This window comes from Lineus longissimus, chromosome 5, assembly GCF_910592395.1.
Source record: "Lineus longissimus chromosome 5, tnLinLong1.2, whole genome shotgun sequence".
In the NCBI taxonomy this organism is placed as follows: Eukaryota; Metazoa; Nemertea; class Pilidiophora; order Heteronemertea; family Lineidae; genus Lineus; species Lineus longissimus.
In genome coordinates, this window is record NC_088312.1 from 7,890,363 (window position 1) to 7,908,017 (window position 17,655).

General features: G+C 39.5%; 1 protein-coding gene across 14 annotated transcripts in view; it reads left to right on the forward strand.

The window, feature by feature from the left end:
- Positions 1-17,655, forward strand: part of LOC135487388 (synaptotagmin-7-like) — an 80,405-nt gene that overhangs the window by 30,442 nt on the left and 32,308 nt on the right. For 9 of the 14 annotated variants that reach the window (XM_064770965.1, XM_064770969.1, XM_064770973.1 and 6 more), the window contains 2 exons: positions 7,127-7,427; positions 13,592-13,651. In XM_064770965.1, coding sequence (XP_064627035.1) covers positions 7,127-7,427; positions 13,592-13,651 — 361 coding nt within the window. Of the gene's footprint in view, positions 1-3,395; positions 3,500-7,126; positions 7,428-13,591; positions 13,652-17,655 lie in introns of those variants that run through there. The other 5 variants (XM_064770972.1, XM_064770977.1, XM_064770976.1 and 2 more) reach the window with 2 other exon arrangements.

Genomic DNA, 17,655 nt, shown 5'->3' on the forward strand with positions numbered 1-17,655 from the left:
CGGGTATCTACTTCCACAATACTTAACAAGTTCAGGCGACACTCAGTAGCTAAATGAGTTTGAAAAAATAAGTTCAATTTCTTCTGATTGAAGCAGATGTGTTGCAAGTTTAAATTATCTGACGAAGAACTCTTTTTGAGGATTAGTTCTCAGTTCTATAATATACGAGTCTGTTAAGATCGCGAGATCAGGAACAGGTTTAGTGCAACGTTCTGTTCTGCTCAGTAAATCTTAAAGAACACTCCTATCAAGTATTGGAGACCAATTTGAATGTGAGTTTTGCGACAGATTGATATGGTTGATCGCCTCGGGGTCCATGAAGAAGGCAGATGGCGGAGGAGGTAATCGATAAAATAGCAGCTGCGATCTCATGGGAATCATCCATGATGTTTTAATATTGGCAAAAGTCTGTATATACGGATGAATGTTGGTGATATTACGTTTCTCAAACTCTAAACAAATATATCCGGGTCTGCCTCACTTTGCCATGTTCACACCAGAATGACAAAGTTCCGTAAGTGCTTTTTTGGCAACATGAAATTCAGTGCTTGAAAGCTTTGTTCATCACAGTCTTGATATTGACCATGTATTGCTTTTTTCGTGTGCTTGTGTGAAACATTACTTCTTTTGCCATTTCCCAGTTTGTATCATTATCTGCTTATACGTGTAGCTGCTAGGAGTTGGTTTTGAAAGGGAATGACTTTACTGGCCTTGGAGATCTGTCTGTAGTTTGAGTTGATCGTACAATATAGTCACTGTCATATAAAGAGTGGGTCTGAATGGTAAATTCTTCTGAGCTTGAATCAAAACCATGTCTAATAGGGTAGCATGGTTGTCAGTTTCTGCCGTGATAAAGTAGCGTGAGGAATATGGAATAATATGCCTCCTTATTCCCTATTCAAGCATTCTACTGTCACCTTGGTGACTTTGGCTAGTCCTCCATGTCTGAATAGTTCTCCTTGCCTGCTTTGGTTAAGTGATGAATTGCCAGGAAACATTGGCTCTCAATACGGTTGTTAACAGCCGGCCAAGAATCTCCGAATTGCAAGTTGTTGCCAATTCAGGTGACAACCCCCACGTTCCGGGACTCCTTGATTAAACTTTCCCATGGAATACCATGGCATGGATCCAGCTGTGCCGGCACGCAGCCAGATGTACAGCATTTTACTCATATAAAAACAAGCACTGAATTTTACTGATATTCAAGTGGTTTTAACAGACAGAGCAAATGGGTAGTTCAATGAAATCAAAAAGGACATGATTGCAAATGATTCCCAAATTCCATTGTTTTTCACTTGGATATGAAGATGGGCTGGTAGATTAACCATGGAATTTCAATTTTCAGTGCGTGTGACTTTCTTTCGTACATGTGGTAATGACATTACCATTGTTACAGACTTCCACATTGTAGGCATATACCATTTAGTATCATAAGCACATTTACTTGTGACCAAATTAGTAATAAGCATATCACCACAGCAAAGGCGATAGTGTTGACATAAAATTTGAGGTAAGCTGCTACAGTCATGACTGGTCACAGCTCAGTCGGCCATAGCTGAGCTGATGCTAAAGCAAACTATGAATACTACGGATACTCTTTGTTCCAGAATAATAAATCATGCTTTGATCCTCGGTCATATTTATTTTCTATATCCGGCTAGTTTGCTCATGGGGTAAGAGCACATAGCAAACAGGAGGCGAGTAGCGATTGTCATGTAATCCATTGATTGAAACGTGGAAGATCAATGATGCTGCGCAGGTGGAGGCAGGTAAGGACTGAGGTTGTTTGGAGACGAAAGGTGAAATCCACCTTGACCCGCAAGTTTGGGCCAAATGGGCACCCGAATGCCGCACTAACACACTTGGTTATACCAAACGATGCTGATGGCGAAAAACTACTTATGAGGACAGTCGGAATTTCAATAGTAAACATGACTCCATCATTACAAAATTGCGGGGTAGTGATGGCTCCAACTGAAAACTACACCACTGCATATTGTCAGAGATGCAAACTAGCTAGATATGTCGCAATAAACATGACCTCCATCCTCACAGGTTACACAAAAACAGAGCGATCGATTGATGCAACAATTTACCATTGATTGCTTATTGGTAAATATTTTCATATAGTTCTAACTTTTATAGTTCAATGAATGCTGGGGGATTTGCTCATGGCCAAGTTGCTGCATGCTGTATTGTGCTTTCACCATAGAGTGATTATGGCTTTGAGTCAACAGTGTTGGTTGAGGTGAAATTTTGTTTTGGTAGCCCATGAGTTGGCATATATAGCAAGTTCAGCTGTACCTGATGTTGTTATAATAGTATCAGTTTGTAACTACTTGCTCTCACAGTTGCTTTCATGCTGTGATGATATTTTATAAAGATATTTTACTGAAATATGCAGCAAAGTTTTATTTTGCTACATGACGAAACGTATCTCCCTCGCTTGGAATAGATTTCAAGGCATTTGAAGGCGAAGTCAGTAAGGTGAGTCGGATTTTGCGTGGAAATTGATTTCATCCATACAATCAACTTTAAGAGAAGCTTACTATTGACCGAGACTGTACTGTCTTGTTATTCATGTACAGGTACCTGCATGTTGTATCCAATTCATAATTTCAGGCACGTTGTAATTACCATTTCATTGATGGTGGGATGAAATACTGTTGTGTAAATAATGACTGGTAATTATTAACTGTTTGTGTTTTATTGTTGGATGCCATGGTAAATGGCTGGGTGTGCTGCTACTGATGGAGAGCAATTACTATGATGATTACAATGTTGTGGTATTGATGCTTATGACAAGTATGCTATCATTCACAGCATGACTGGGATAAACTCGACCTCATGGTACCCCCAAGGGAATCATACTGTGTGTGTTTCTGTTTGTTATGAATCATGACTTCATGCAGGGTTCATTAAGAACTTTCAGAATCCATTGACCAAGGTCCATTGACAACATAATGTGTCGCTAGTGACAGCAGGTATTGAAATTGTAATATCACCATCTTATACTGGTTCATATTGACCAAGTTTGTAAAAATGATATCTTAAAAACAATTATTTTTTTGGAGTTCTTTGAAGGCTAACGCTGTTTCTTTAAAATTTGAAAGTACTAGACTTAGTATTCACATCATGAACTTGGAGTCCTCTTGCAGTCTGTCAGAGTGGCCCAGGTAACAGTCACAGTCAGTAGATAATGACAAGTTCTGTTGGGAAATATGAGCTGATCCTGGATTCAGACAACCTTGTCATCTTTATGTTGTAGAGAAGAATATTGGACACAACCTTATGGATTCGAATAAGTTTATGAATTATCTGGTATCCATTTCTTTCGAAGTACTGCTATTTTCAATATTGGATTTGCATCTTGGATTACTTTGGTTTTGTATTGAAAGTTTGGAATACCGATACAGTTTTGCAGGACTTCATATAAAGGATAAAATCTTTTTCTCGTGGAATATTATTGTCATCTCAGGGATGTTGGTGTGAATTCCAGGTTTGTTTCATCACTTTTGTTCCTACAATGTTATCAAACTTTATACGAAAGGTGTAGCCATTTATTATAGTTATACTCAAACTGATACAGTCTGCACGATTCGATCAATTTTAGACTCTCTAATACATTTGAAACCAATCAAACCCTTGGCGGATATTAACCTTTAAAAATCAACTTTATTATATACCACGTATTATTACATTCATAATGCCCTCAGGCTTTTTCAATGATTACAATTTCATTTTTCTCACCGTTCTGAAATGTTAAAAATACCTTACTTCACTTTGGTTATCCGCCTACTCAAGCCAGTAAGCTGATGAAGGCACTGCTACCAGTCAACAAGCTATTAACTTATCAAATGTAAATTCAACTTCTTAGCTTAAATGTTTGGAGCCAAGCTTACAATAAAAAAGCGAAGGAAATAAGATATTTTGATGTCTGTGCTATTCAGATAGTGCTCCGACACCTCCGGCATTCGAAATGGTGTGCAACGTCGAGCATTCTTCTTTATTGAAAATCCGATATCTTTCCAATACCAGGATACAAAAATCCATTTTTCTTGCACGTGATAAGAAATAAAAATAAAACTCATCAATTTGAGTTTTCAATCCTTTGGTGTAAAATGACAGTTGCGTATAATACAGATTAGGCAGATTGAATTATGGCAGGTTCAATGCTGTCAAATGTCTTAAAGAAATTTTCTCATATGAAATAACCTTTTGAGACAAAGTGGAGTTATGATATTATTCACATAACTGGCAGATCTAGCTTGGCTTCCAACTGCATACTGGTCACTTGAAGACTGTCAATATGACCCCCTTACTCGTGCCTATAGACCCCCTTTATATTTACCCTAAAAACCACAGGGGCACCTCTCATTCACTCCTGTTGTTATCAGCTTCATTTCTTCAGAAGATGTTGTATCAAATTGATGAAATATCTTTAATGGAAGTGACTATTTGGCAAGCCCGGCTCACCAAACAGCGCCTTTTTTCTGCCCTAGATGGAGAGCCGAACTCATGCATATTCAACCATCCAGGAGCTCATTATCATTCGTGGCAACACGGTCAGCAACACTGGAGTTACAGTGAAACGCCTTTAGAAATGCACACTAATGCATTTAACATGCTTATCAGTTAAATCACGTTGACTTTTTTTGTAAATCCATACAGTCATGTACATGTACATGCTTCTTCATGGATTATTGACCAAAACCCGAGTTTAGTAACAGAAATTGAATCGAGAGCGGGAAGTCAGCCATTGTTAAATATGCGCATATAAATTCGAATATGACGTCACTGCTCTCTGATTGGCCAACATGTTGTAACCTCTCCGGCTCGCCAAAGAGGGTAGTATTTTTGCCCTGTTTGGCAAGCCCGGCTTGCCGAACAGGGTGGCTTTTAGTGCTGTTTGGCAAGCGGCTCTCCAAACAGGACAAAAAAAGATGCCTGTTCGGCGAGCGGCTTGCCAAATAGACCCGGCCATCTTTAATACGCACATTTCCTTGCATAAAACACACTGCATCTAAAACAGTATTCCGCATGCAACGTTGCGTATTGATGAAACAGCATCTTTAAGTTTTAGATCTTGGCAAGAAAAACTACACCGCAAAAGATACCCTAGAGTTGTTTCTATTCTTGTCATCAAGGAGCTGATCGATGCTTTTGACTCCTAGCATTTTACAAAGTAGTCATGCCACTATATCTTTTAAACCTTTCGTTTTGTAATCGTATCGGCGTATTGAACATTTCTATTTTGAAACATTACCCCGTCTTGATAGATTGAATAGACGCAACGTTTCTGCTTTGAATAAACTATTGTCAAGGGAATATCATATTTAAGAGTGTAGAATGTTTTGAAAAAGATGGTGGGAGGTTCAATTTGTTTTGTAGAAGTTTGCTTAAACAGCTACGTCATGTATTGTTCAAAATCTGATTTGAAGGCAATTCACAAGTATGTCTCAAAACTAAAGCACTTGGCAAACCGAGCAATAGTATATGTTGTTGCTACCTGCAAAGTTGTAGACAGCATGACAATTGCTTGTGATTCGCAGGCTCTGGACATGGACCCAGAATGTGTCATCCCTCGCGTGGGAAGGCCAAAGTAGGTGGTCACATCATCTCTATTCATTTTGTCATGTTGTTGACCATGGGTAGGTCTCATGAATTTCAGATGATGTTCTTTCAACTGCTTCATCCCTAATATATTCAAATTACCTTCCCCAGTTTCATTCCTTAGTTGTCTCATTGTCATGCATTGTTTCAATCCTAGACGGATTAACCCTTTCAATTCCAAGTTTGTTGTGCAACACTATTAAAATATTTTAACTGAATGGCCACTTTGATTATCAGCTTCTCTATTTATAAGGGCAGTAGGTCCTCTCTATCGAGGACTCCTTTGGGACTGACAAATGCAGTCCTTAATAGAGAGGTGTTCCGATTACAGAAAATGTCCGCCAAGTGAGGTTCTGCTGTTTTATCATTTATCACAAAATGCATCAAAAGTTTTACCAACTCCGAGGAGGTCCTGTATAAAGGCCAACGCTGTTCCTTGAAAATGATAAACTAAGTCGTCTTGAAACAGTTAATTTCAGGCTGGCATTCTGTTAATCCTCACTACCGTCCTGTCACAGATTTTCTCCTGGATACAAAAGAAATTTAATTGCCTTGGGCAGCTGAGTTGACAGTTCATCTGTTGGGATTATAAATCACATGCAAAGATTCTAATATCGTTTGAAAGATTATCAAGCTTCGCATTCATTTATTAACTTTACAATGCTGAATAGACCAGAATGGAATGTCTCAATTTTATTTTTTTTTCATAAATCTATACTTGCTTGACTTTGTACCAATATTATATGTATTGTGCTTTGAAAAAAAGCAACACATAATTTGTCCATAATTGGCACTTGGGTATACATCCATAAACTGTGCTTGGGTAGGGGGCGACATTTGATTTACAACTTCCGCTTGGTATTTTGTCTCATTCACAATCCAGGCACATCCCTGCCATGACTATCAACCTACACGTACACCCACATATTTTCACATGCAGTTTGCATCGGTAAGCTTCTCATCATCTGTTCAGCATGATTACCCTGCTCACCATAAAAGAACAGAGTGTGCGTCACCATCACCCACCTCCTACTAAAACGTGCCATGAGAGGCAATTGAAAAATTTCTATAAAGTATACCTCATGTTTCCAGCAATCCCATTTCATGCCATTATTGTTGTTGTATGAAGCATTGCATTATTGGTTGTAAGATATCCCTGTTGCATCCCCGCTGCAATTCGGTACCCCACCAAAACCTCAACTCTGTCTTTCTTCTGGTAGTGACAGGTTGCAGCTGTTGTTGGTGGCATTGGTGGTGCGGAAGCCACCATCATCACTTTTCACACATCCGCTGCATTTAGGTATCCTACCAAGCACTCATGTATGATAAACATTACAGCATTACTGCTGTTGTCAGTCATGTCCGTGGCATTGGACATGGTACTGTGGTTGGTCACCTTCCAACCCCACATTACCTAGTGGCATTGGTACTGTTGGTGCTCATCTCCCCACCAGAAGAAACCTTTTGAATCTTCGACGGTTTTCTCACCTCGAGTCTCTCTTTCTCTTTGCAGCAATGAATGAATCACATATCATCATTGCGGCTGTTGTCAGTGGCATTGGTGGTACTGTGGTGACCGTCTTCGTTGTGATACTCTGCTACTGGTGCCTCAAGCGCAAAAAGGAAAAACAAGACGAGGAACTAGTCGGCGATGGGACCAGGTACCATACGTTCGGGAACTACGAGTCTGTGCCTGCTGGGAAGGGGGGTCTGAAGGCAGGTGGCCCAGGAACCAATGGCAAGCAACAGCAGTGGGGTGAGCGCCCTCAGACTGGGGGCAAGAAGTCTCCTATGCTCACCAGGAAAACAATCAAGTATGTATCAGAATGCCCTAAAAGTTGTTGATGACTGTGAGCAGTGTGAGTCTGCTGTGGAACTCCTTAAGTTTTGGTGTCTGTCGACAGATTTGAAAAACAGATCACAAATGCTTAGACCAGAAATTTCTTTTGCCGAATGCAGGACATTCCTACACAGGCACTGTCACCTCATTGGAAACATTGGCATAACCTGCCTGTGAGGTAGCTGCCTTAATTGCTCTGGCCATCTGAATTCTCATTTCACAGACCATTAGGGAAGTGGAAGAATATCAATCTGGCTTCAGGTATCGGCTCTTATGAGGACATTGACATCAAAAGTGTTTGCGAAACCAATCCCTGCCTGACTAAATAAGACATTTTATGTCTCAAAGACCTAAATGGTTTTGAAAATAAAACTTTAAGTACCAACCATTATAATTGACTTCATCATTTGAGCTGCCCTGCCTTACCTTGCACTTTGACATTTCATGAAACATCTTAGGCAAGCATTTAACCTAAGACTTAAAGGAATAACTTAAACATTCTGGCCTTAAAAAGGAGCAGTTATGACGATGCGTCACCAAGAAAAATTATTTCAGCAACCTGACATTTTATAGAAAGCACTTAAGAAATACATTTACCCGTAAAAAGATGCTCTGCCACATGAAAAGCAGTTTCACTGTGTTCTTCCTTGTCGAACCTTTATGGTGCATCATTGGTTTGGATGAGTAAAACACTGAACCGAAGCGCTGCAACCATTAGGCCAGTAGATGTATCGCTTTTTTTCCCTGTCGACAACATCACCTATGCATCTTTCATACTCTCATAAAAATAATCTTCCATGGCTGATCATTTTTCCCATATGAAGAGTAATTCTTTTCCTCGTGTAGTGTAATATGTAATCCAGAGGGAATCAGGCGCAGATTAACAAGCTGCATAGACACCATAAAAGATCATAACGCGTGGATGGATTGTCGTTAGTTTTGACACCTTCATTAAGTCAAATAGTTGATTATGATGACTGGAATAGTTGATGATGATGATTCGATGCTAGCATCTCTTCGCATCAATATCATCCCTCAGGTTATGTGTTTGGTTTCTCAGTCGACAGGAAAACAGAAATCTAGAAAAGTATTCTGACAAACAACATGCAACAGCAAAATGTTGGATTGATATCATATTTTTAGGTTTAGGTGTAGCTTAAATGTAAAAAAGGCTTGCACGTTTATATGGCAGCTTGGGGTTAGGCCTGGCTTGGGCAGCCAATTTAGAATTCCAAACTGTACAGAGAAATGACACATTCACACTTGTAATCTGTCCAACTGTGTGCCTACTTCATCTTCTTTTGTGATGGGGATTTTTGAGGTACAGAGCTAGATTAAGGAGCAGGGCTTAAGCACTGAGTTAAGAGTCTGGTTTCCACCTAATCAGATTTTCCAGAGCCTGTTCTGCTCTGCTACTTCATTCCATCCGGGTTTTTTTAGCATGAAAGGTATTGCGTGGTTTCCTTTTTCATGTTGCTAAATGGTACATGAAATTATTTTCCGCTGCATTGATGGCTAAAGCTGCAGATTCAATTAGCATAAGAAATCTGCAATCACCCCCAAAGGACATGCATCTCATTTAAACTTTCTTTTTAACTAGTGTTGCATAGTAAATGAGTTTTCAACAAAGTTAATGTGTGAAGATACCTAAACAATATCTAAATAAAACACTCTATATTCTTATTTTTAGATAGAATAGATTTTGATGATTTTCTTCTATGTGCTACAAAAAACTTCTTATATATTTCTTTCTAATTTGTAACCAAATTTATCTTTTAGTTGATTTTGACATGAATTCATAGAGTATGTGTTCTATAAACTGTTATCCCTCAGTCTGAGTGTCCGATGCACAACTGACCAAAGTTTAACCCATTCAGTGTTGCGAGACAAACTGGTGCTTTCTACGTTGAACCCCATTCTATCTACCATTGAATGCCAGTGTCACACAATCTATAAACTAACTTGTTTTGTTATCAACCAAGTCTTCCTCTACGTACGTGTACAATACCACCCTTGAAATGAATATCTCACCAAAATCACATGTTTACCATGAAATTATACCACTTTGCCACGAAACCGCCACTAAACTCATAATTCTAGCAATTCTGTATGTCATTTTCTGTTCTCCAACATTACCCCGAGGAATCAAAATATCTCCGAGTGAGAAAAATAGTTGAAATATTGCCGAGGGTTTGAGGCGTAGAAGCTGAGAGAATGACAGGTGGTTTCTATTATTGTTTTATTGGCCATATCTTGTGAGATTTGCTGGGGGCAGCGATATTGAGACGGACATCTCGAATGTTTTGGTATATGTGAGAGGGAATAAGGGCTGTTTCACGGACTCAAAGGTAGTCTTGGAGTAAGGAAAAATATCAGAAGACATGTTTCAATAGAGTTGTTACATGTTTCCTAACTGTGGAATTATATCACATGGATGTACTTCGAGTCTTAATTAAGACTGTTGTGCGTCTTTGCTCAGCATGTAATATTCTTTTGTGGAAAAAAAGTTAAAGGATATTTCTACACCGACTTCTTTAAATGCGAAGATGGATGACAATACAACAATATGATATTAGAGGATCCCATTAAGAGATAAACCAGTCGAGCTGAAAAATAGCCATGTTTGGTTATCAGGGGTACCTTGTTATTGCACGATAGGCTGACCATCCTGGGGATGTGATTGGTATATAGTTCAAAGGATCAGATTGTCTAAACAGAGTGGAGACATTGTCAATATTGGTTGGGTTGCATGATAGAGGTAAGGGCCCCTCTCAAATAATAGAGTAATCGCTGGTCACCTTATGACATTTTGGACAGTGAGCAGGTCTCACGCTATGAACAAACCACGTGTTCATGGCTCACTGTAGCTGGTGTCCATAATCGCAGTTGACAGAAACTTTACCTGTGTTAATGCACTCAATGTTGCATAAAAGAAGAGAAGGAGAATGTGCTCAGCAAATGAGCAGTTTCTGTCACTGTGACCTGTGATGTAGCTAAAAAACTTTACACGGCCGCTGATATCAGAGTTAACATTTCAATGATGCAACAGTTGTGTGACATTCAGCTCAAGCACCTCATGATACGAGCCTCCATTAGTTGGAGTGAGTAACTAATCAATCAATCTCTTCCAAGCAAAAGGTCATGCCCGGCCTCTTTTAGGGAAGAAAATCTCATCAAACTGTGTTTCTCAGAATTTTTTGCTTTGTCTTCCAATAAAAAATGCTCTAGTGGCCCACACATTGATTAAGGGCTTTGGCCTTTTAGCAGTATCAGCATCAGTGGTCCATCCTTAATAAATTGCTTTAACAGCATAGTTTTTCACTATGAGCCTAAAACAGCCTACGATTTAATCCCACAATGCGGCGAGCCTCCAGTGTTAATTACCAAGCTTGTAAACTTGTTGGACGTGGCGGCTAAAGGATGTCATCCATCAGGAGAGGATGTGGTCTCTCAAGTGGAAAGTGCCGCGCGGGCTCACAAGGAACTCTCAGGAAATTGCCTGCATTACTGACGTAGAAAACAGATTTCATTCATGACAAGTTGTGTAGCTTCATCTCCTTGTGGATGGATGGGCTTCCTTTCTTCATGTTCTTGGTTGACCGTGACGGCTCTAACCAAGAAATACTGGTTAAAACTTTGTGACTAGAGGAGAACTACCACCAAAATGGCATATGATTATGATAAAGACAATGTGTTATGATGGGATTTTTATAATGCTTTACATCCGTCCTGAAATTGCTCCTAGTCCTTTATGCCATGACTCCAAGGGAGCTCCTGGCCCCTTTATGCCATTGCTTCAAGCGATTGGTTTGCCCTCTGTCTAGTTCCACCTCCTTTCCCTAAAGACAGTCATCACCTGGCTTCCACAAGGTACTCGAGTACTGGCATTATGCGGTCCCTACTCTCTCTTTTACACCATAGATTATTCGAAAATCCCCACAGAGACCCCAGCCTGCTGTTGGCAATAGTGGCTTTTAACAGAATACATCATGCATGACTGATTTACCATCTACTAATGTGAGATGGACTTCATCAATGATTGTCACTAAATGTTCATGGCGCTGGACTATTAATGTGAAAGTGGCCACTTGGCAAATTAAGATGTCTGCTATTTCTGTCTCCACCTGTGACTTCTTAACTCTGTGACAACCGAAAGCCAAAGATTTCACTGCCTAGTCTTGCAATTATTCCTTTCTAGCATGCATTTTTTCTGAACACCAGTAGATGGCTTGTTCTGCTATCTGTATCTTTCTTCTTAACAGAAATGCCCCTGAAGTGAAGGGTTTGTCCTGTTGTTCCTGCATACCTGTCGCTGTCAATACCGATGGTATTGGAATTCCCTTCCCCTTGGGCTGTTGGTGTTATGAGTTGTCTTAGGTTCCAGGTGCATCGAAGCTTATTTTATTGACCATAGATGATCCTCTTCTACTTCTATGTTCAATTTTTGAATTGATTAGTCATCAGCCCTGTAGGGTTCTTAACATTGGTTGATGCAATGGTCCATACTTTTCGTCTTCTCTTTTTCATTTACCATAAACAACTGATTAAAACTTCTGACCATGATTGAGCTAAGGTCAAGCCTCAAAGATATCTTGATCATGACAATGGTTAATCACTACCAACCGTACTTGGCTCCCAACGTTGATTAATCCCCGATGTAATAACTCATAATATTTTCCATCGATATTCTCCTAAATGATAAGACCAATGAACAGACAATCTATCGATTTTAGAAGTCTCGCTTAATCTGACTTGATAACTCGATTATTATGCAGAATCTGGAGTATTGTTGCAAAATTAGGTTAGCGAGCTTACTTAGATTATATTCTGGTAATAAAGTAAGACCTTTCGAGCCATAATAGTCGACGAGAACATCATCTTACGTGATACTTGGAAGGGCATTTGCCCTCCCCCTTCTAGCTATATGCCTCTGGATTCAGCATAAAAGTTCCCAACATGATTAAAAGATAAATATGGTTGTTGAAACTTGTTGATCAGAAATGCTGTTATTGGATAAGTTGCCTGGAATTCTTAACTATCACAGACTTAGTGGCAAGCAGTTCTGCCCTTGGCCAACTGGAAAAAGGTAAAAAAGACAACAAGCTTCACCAGCTGGTTCCACATTTGCTAGTTTGGGAAGAAGTTCGCAGTTATTTCAGAAGACTCTCTTCTTTTGTTAGGGAAAGCTTTTTTGTAGCACTGAAGGGCATCATATCTTTTGGAAGAGTCTGGCGTAATTTCTTCACACTCATACACATAGGAACTGCCATACATTCTGCCTCATACTCGTCCAATGTTATAGTTGCGGGGAATATCCAATGGTTTTCCATACCATTGAATGTTTTGGCCGCAGCATCATTTTCCATCTCTGACAGAGCAATGTTTACTGTAAAATTACGCAGAAGATGATGTACTACAATAGATGCGTAGGTTTGTGGACTACGAACATGAAAAGTTCAACAGAAAATAGCTAAATGAACGTAGGTTACCTTTGATGTCAGACCAAATCGTATTATGCTACAAATAAAGTGGTTGCCATTACTGAATCATGATGCCCGTATTTGTTCTAGCATTAAACCATGTACCAACTGCTTCCTTTGCGTCGGTATTGCTAATGTTAATCTTCTGTCTCGCTAAAAATCGTGTAATCCAAAGAAAGTTTCTATTTTTGGTGGGTTAATGTTCTTGGTGATGTAATGTTCCTCATGACATTAGCGTTACTTTTTTCTCCTTTTCATGCATTTGTCTGTGTTTCTTCATTTATCATGTCTATCATGAATCAGTGTTACTATAATGCACTTGGCAAATTTGTTATTTGCAACTTAGATTGTTTCTCAACCTTTTTATTGAATAAAAATCTGTTAATTTATATATGAAATGTTTTGTAAGGTTCACCTTCTTGGGCACTAGAAATGCTGTTTAGATGAACACTGTGAACAGAAGTACTGTTTAAAAAGGCTGGGTATCCATAGGCTGTTTGTTTATAGTGCAGTTGTTTTTTTTTTGTGTTAGCTTGAAACAACTCTGCAAGTCCACAAGTTCGGGAATAGTCTATGGCTATACGCAGCCTTAGATGAACACTGTAGACAGAACTACTGTTTTAGATGAACACTGTAGACTTCTGTGTTTAAATTGCAGCAATTCCCAATCGTCACCCGAATCCCTCTCGATTTTGAGCCAAAGTACCGACTTTGTCTGGTAGGTAGTTAAATGTCAACCATGTTGTTTGGAAAACAGTTTGTTTACCCCAAGTTTTTCCTCATTCTTCCAATTTCGCTAGCATTATCATATGTGTCAAATTTCAGTTGAATCGGATAAAAAGGTTTGTTTGCTTATAAAATGTTGTTATTTACATCCTTCTTCAGCCATTGATTTTGTCTTCTGCATAGCAACAAATTTTGCCGAATATTTTGCAGTTTATTTGACTTTTCACCCAACGTTCACAAGAATTTTCTAAAATTTCGATCAATATCTGAAAGATACCAAGGCAATGTTGTGACATGATATGCATTGCAGGTCCATATGGTTGGTTCCCTTCAGCTGAACAATGAAGTTGGGATATGCTTCCAATGATAGGGGGGACAGACCTTTGAACCACCTGTTTGGCAAGTAGACCAATCCTGATTTCATTGTTTCGGTGACGCTGTACCAAGTGGACAACTGTCAATGTGTGTTTTGTCAGTTGAAATGCCAAACTGCAGTCAGTTCATACCAAACCACATGGCCAGACACATACTGCTATTAGGAGAACCAGAGTCATTTCAAGATATCGGCCAATGGCAGGCGATCTATAGTCGAACTCGGATGTCTTGTAGTTTTGCAGATATCTGCACTTATTCTTTAAGAAATAAAGACACTGTATCCAATGTTACCAGACTGACTGGTGTCTGCATCACTGTTTTCCAATCATCATGCCGACATTGAGAAAGCCAATGACGTGTTGTCGGCATCAGTCACCCACTGTTCCGATCGTCTCATCAAAAACCTCACCAGCCTCGTGTTCCAACAGTAAAAAATGACACCCTGTCACTTTCTTCCAATGTGCCCCGTTCAAGTCCTCGTCTGTCGAACCACAGCTGATATTGTTGTCAAGTCTAAGAAGTGTCCCAAGTGCCCTTTCCAACTTTTGACTCTTTATGTCACTATTTACCTGTTTTTAAAAGTCATTAATGTAAGTGTATTTGTACTATTTCTATCTCTTTATATCCTTTGATGGTTGACCACAGTATTGTCACAGGTATCATCGTGCAAAGGTCCATTCCATACATGACTGGCTATTTACATTTTCATCTTTGCAATCCAGACATGCAACACATACTACAGGTTTGATATCATTATTAGATTGGTTCAGTGCTTGATATAAGGTGTTCAGTGCGCAGGTTTCTAGAATTCTCAACCATCTAGCTTAAATTCCATTTCATTAGAACAGCAATGTTTTGCGTGCGGCACAAGAGTTTTCGCTGGGTTATGTCTTGAACGTGTCAAACCTACCAGTGTTTTATCAAGTTTTTGTGCTTCCAACACTTATCAGAATTCTGTTTCGTGGAGGCGTTTGACAGTCAGGGAAGACGCTTAGCGCCAACCAATCATGAAATGGGCTATAGGTACCAGCCACTTGCTCTGACAATATCGATATATTCCATCAGCAAAAAAAACATAAAAAAGCAGATGACAGTAAGCTTAGATGCAATGATATGCAGCAGCCTTGCCCGAGCACCACAGGCACAGCCATTACAAGACAACAGCAACTCCAAAACCATCTAGCCCATCCTCCCCTCCTGTCCTATCTTTGCGCCATCTTATCACAAGGCCACAGCTTTCACGCTACTCCATGTGATCAGTTCAAGAAGATTCCGTGTTGCTTTACCCTGTTCAGTGTAATATGTGCTATTAAGTGTCATGAAATATTCAACGACCAATCTTTGCTCGTTGTATGTTTGGAAAGTTTTTTAGTATTTTTTTCTTTCAGGTTTTCAGAACAGATAGAGTACGGTTACAGAAACATATTTTGAAAACTGTTAATAGTGTTAACCCTTCCCAGACAGGTTATTTTCTCATTGTCAGGCAAAAAATCCACATACATATGGGCAGCTCTTACTTACTGTTAACGACTGCAGCAACTGGGAATTAGATCATGTAGTTGGAGTTGCCTATCATTGTAGTAGTTCAGAATTATTTAGTACCCTGCCCTCCACCTAGGTATAGCTAGGGATACAATCGATCTTACAAGAGAATGTCATGAATTTGTGATGATGCCAACTAATGAAGAAGCAATAAAGGTTCATATTCATACCCATCTGAAGACAAGAGGAATCTGACCAGTGTGATATAGGTCTCTTATGTTGTCCTTGGTGATGTGAAGGCCCCCCATCAGGATGGTTACGTGATCAGAATCGAAGATGAATTAGTTGCCATCACATCGACTTGTTACACTTACACTTGAGCACTCCACCAACTAGTGATTTGTGTCACTTTTACCTATGACGTAACCATGACCACATTACGACTGTTGAAAAGCAGCCGCCGATTGGTTGAATCATAATCCAGTCACCATCGAAATTGTCAATCAAAACTCTTCATTCATGTTCTAAATTTTCTACATTTTTTCTAACCATAGTTTAATGGGGAATATTGGTTGGCAACATCTGAAAAAAAAACCCCAGGTAATTTTGGCATTTACACTTGAATTTATTTTTCGAAAATTTACTGACCTACAGGGTTAATATGATATAGAAGCAAATGGAAAATGTCATCTCCAAGATCGATAGTGATTCCATACGATTTGTATTGATGATCTGGTCTGGCATCTTATGACGCCCCGGGGCTGTGCAATAATACGTTGGCATATATGGACATCTTCTCTTCACGTGACGCCCACTGTAGTCAAAGACGATTACCGGGGTGTGACACTTCGATATTACTTGTGGCGAAATTTCAATTCAGATTGTGAATGATAATGGTATGTTCAGGGATGCACCGGTGTTACTTAAACAATAATTTTTCATTTATGACACACTTCAAGCCTGACTTTTTGTGTGCTGGAATACAACTCGTCTATAGGGACAGCATTATGGTGTAACACCCATCCTGAGTCGCCTTCTGAAACACTGGTCTTTTGAAACACTACTGCTATGATTGTTCCAAAGATTTTCTCTCATGACTGCCGTGCCACATTGATTTATTGATAATACGAATGGTCGAATGTTTTTAATTTTTTGTGCTTTCTGCGCTGATGTGTGATTGATTTTTAGCTGATGGTGCATGGGGTCGATATGAGTATCATGTCACCAGAATTAATGAGGGCGATAAAACTGTCCTGTTGGCAGGCGCCCATGGGCTCTGATTATCTCTTTCCTAATCAGCTGGTCCCAAAATGGCTGAGTGTCGGCAACATACACTGCTGGTGTCGATGGAAGTCTTGCTTACATAAGGTACAAAATATTAAGTCATAGCAGATCAATGCTATTATCATGTCATCAGTATTGATTGTTGTAATAATATTCCTGTGGGAGAGCTGGGCGGGGTTGATTTGGTTTAGAGCCATGGGGGAAAATCTGTATGGCGGACTCTGGCTTCCCTTTTGTCATATCATGGTGTGTGTCACTGTTGCTTGCATGTTGTCATGGCTACCTCGCAGGTCACAGCAACTGAAATTGCATGGAGATCCTTGCCTGACTGATAACAGTTTACACTTGTGCTTGATTTTTGCTGTTCTAATTAAATACGAAAGTGAATCTTACCGGGACAGAATTTTAGTCAGGATTTAGATATTACCCCTGAACTGATGAGAATGACAGAAGCAAATTGAAATTGACAGTCGTGAAATGTTAAAAGATCCCTGGGGATATACTTTTTTTGCTCGCGTAATGTTGTGCCTGAAGGCCCATTTAATTCTTGATAGAAACTTCCTGGCAGCATGATGATTCAGGCCGATCGTGATTATCAATGAAATAACGGCAAAAACTAGCGGACCATTCTGATGAATCAATTTTTCTAGGATGAGTGAGTTTTTTTACGATGAATGGCAGTTATTGGGATCGCCATGTCTCTTGAATTTGTAATAATATCTTATTCCGGTGGAATAATTTGCATGAAAGATATTGGTTGGGAGGATCTGTTAAACTGTGCAGTAATTCTATATTCCTAAGATTGAAATTGCCAGGCAATGATTGAAATTGTCAGGGCTGTCGGAGTGGCGCAGT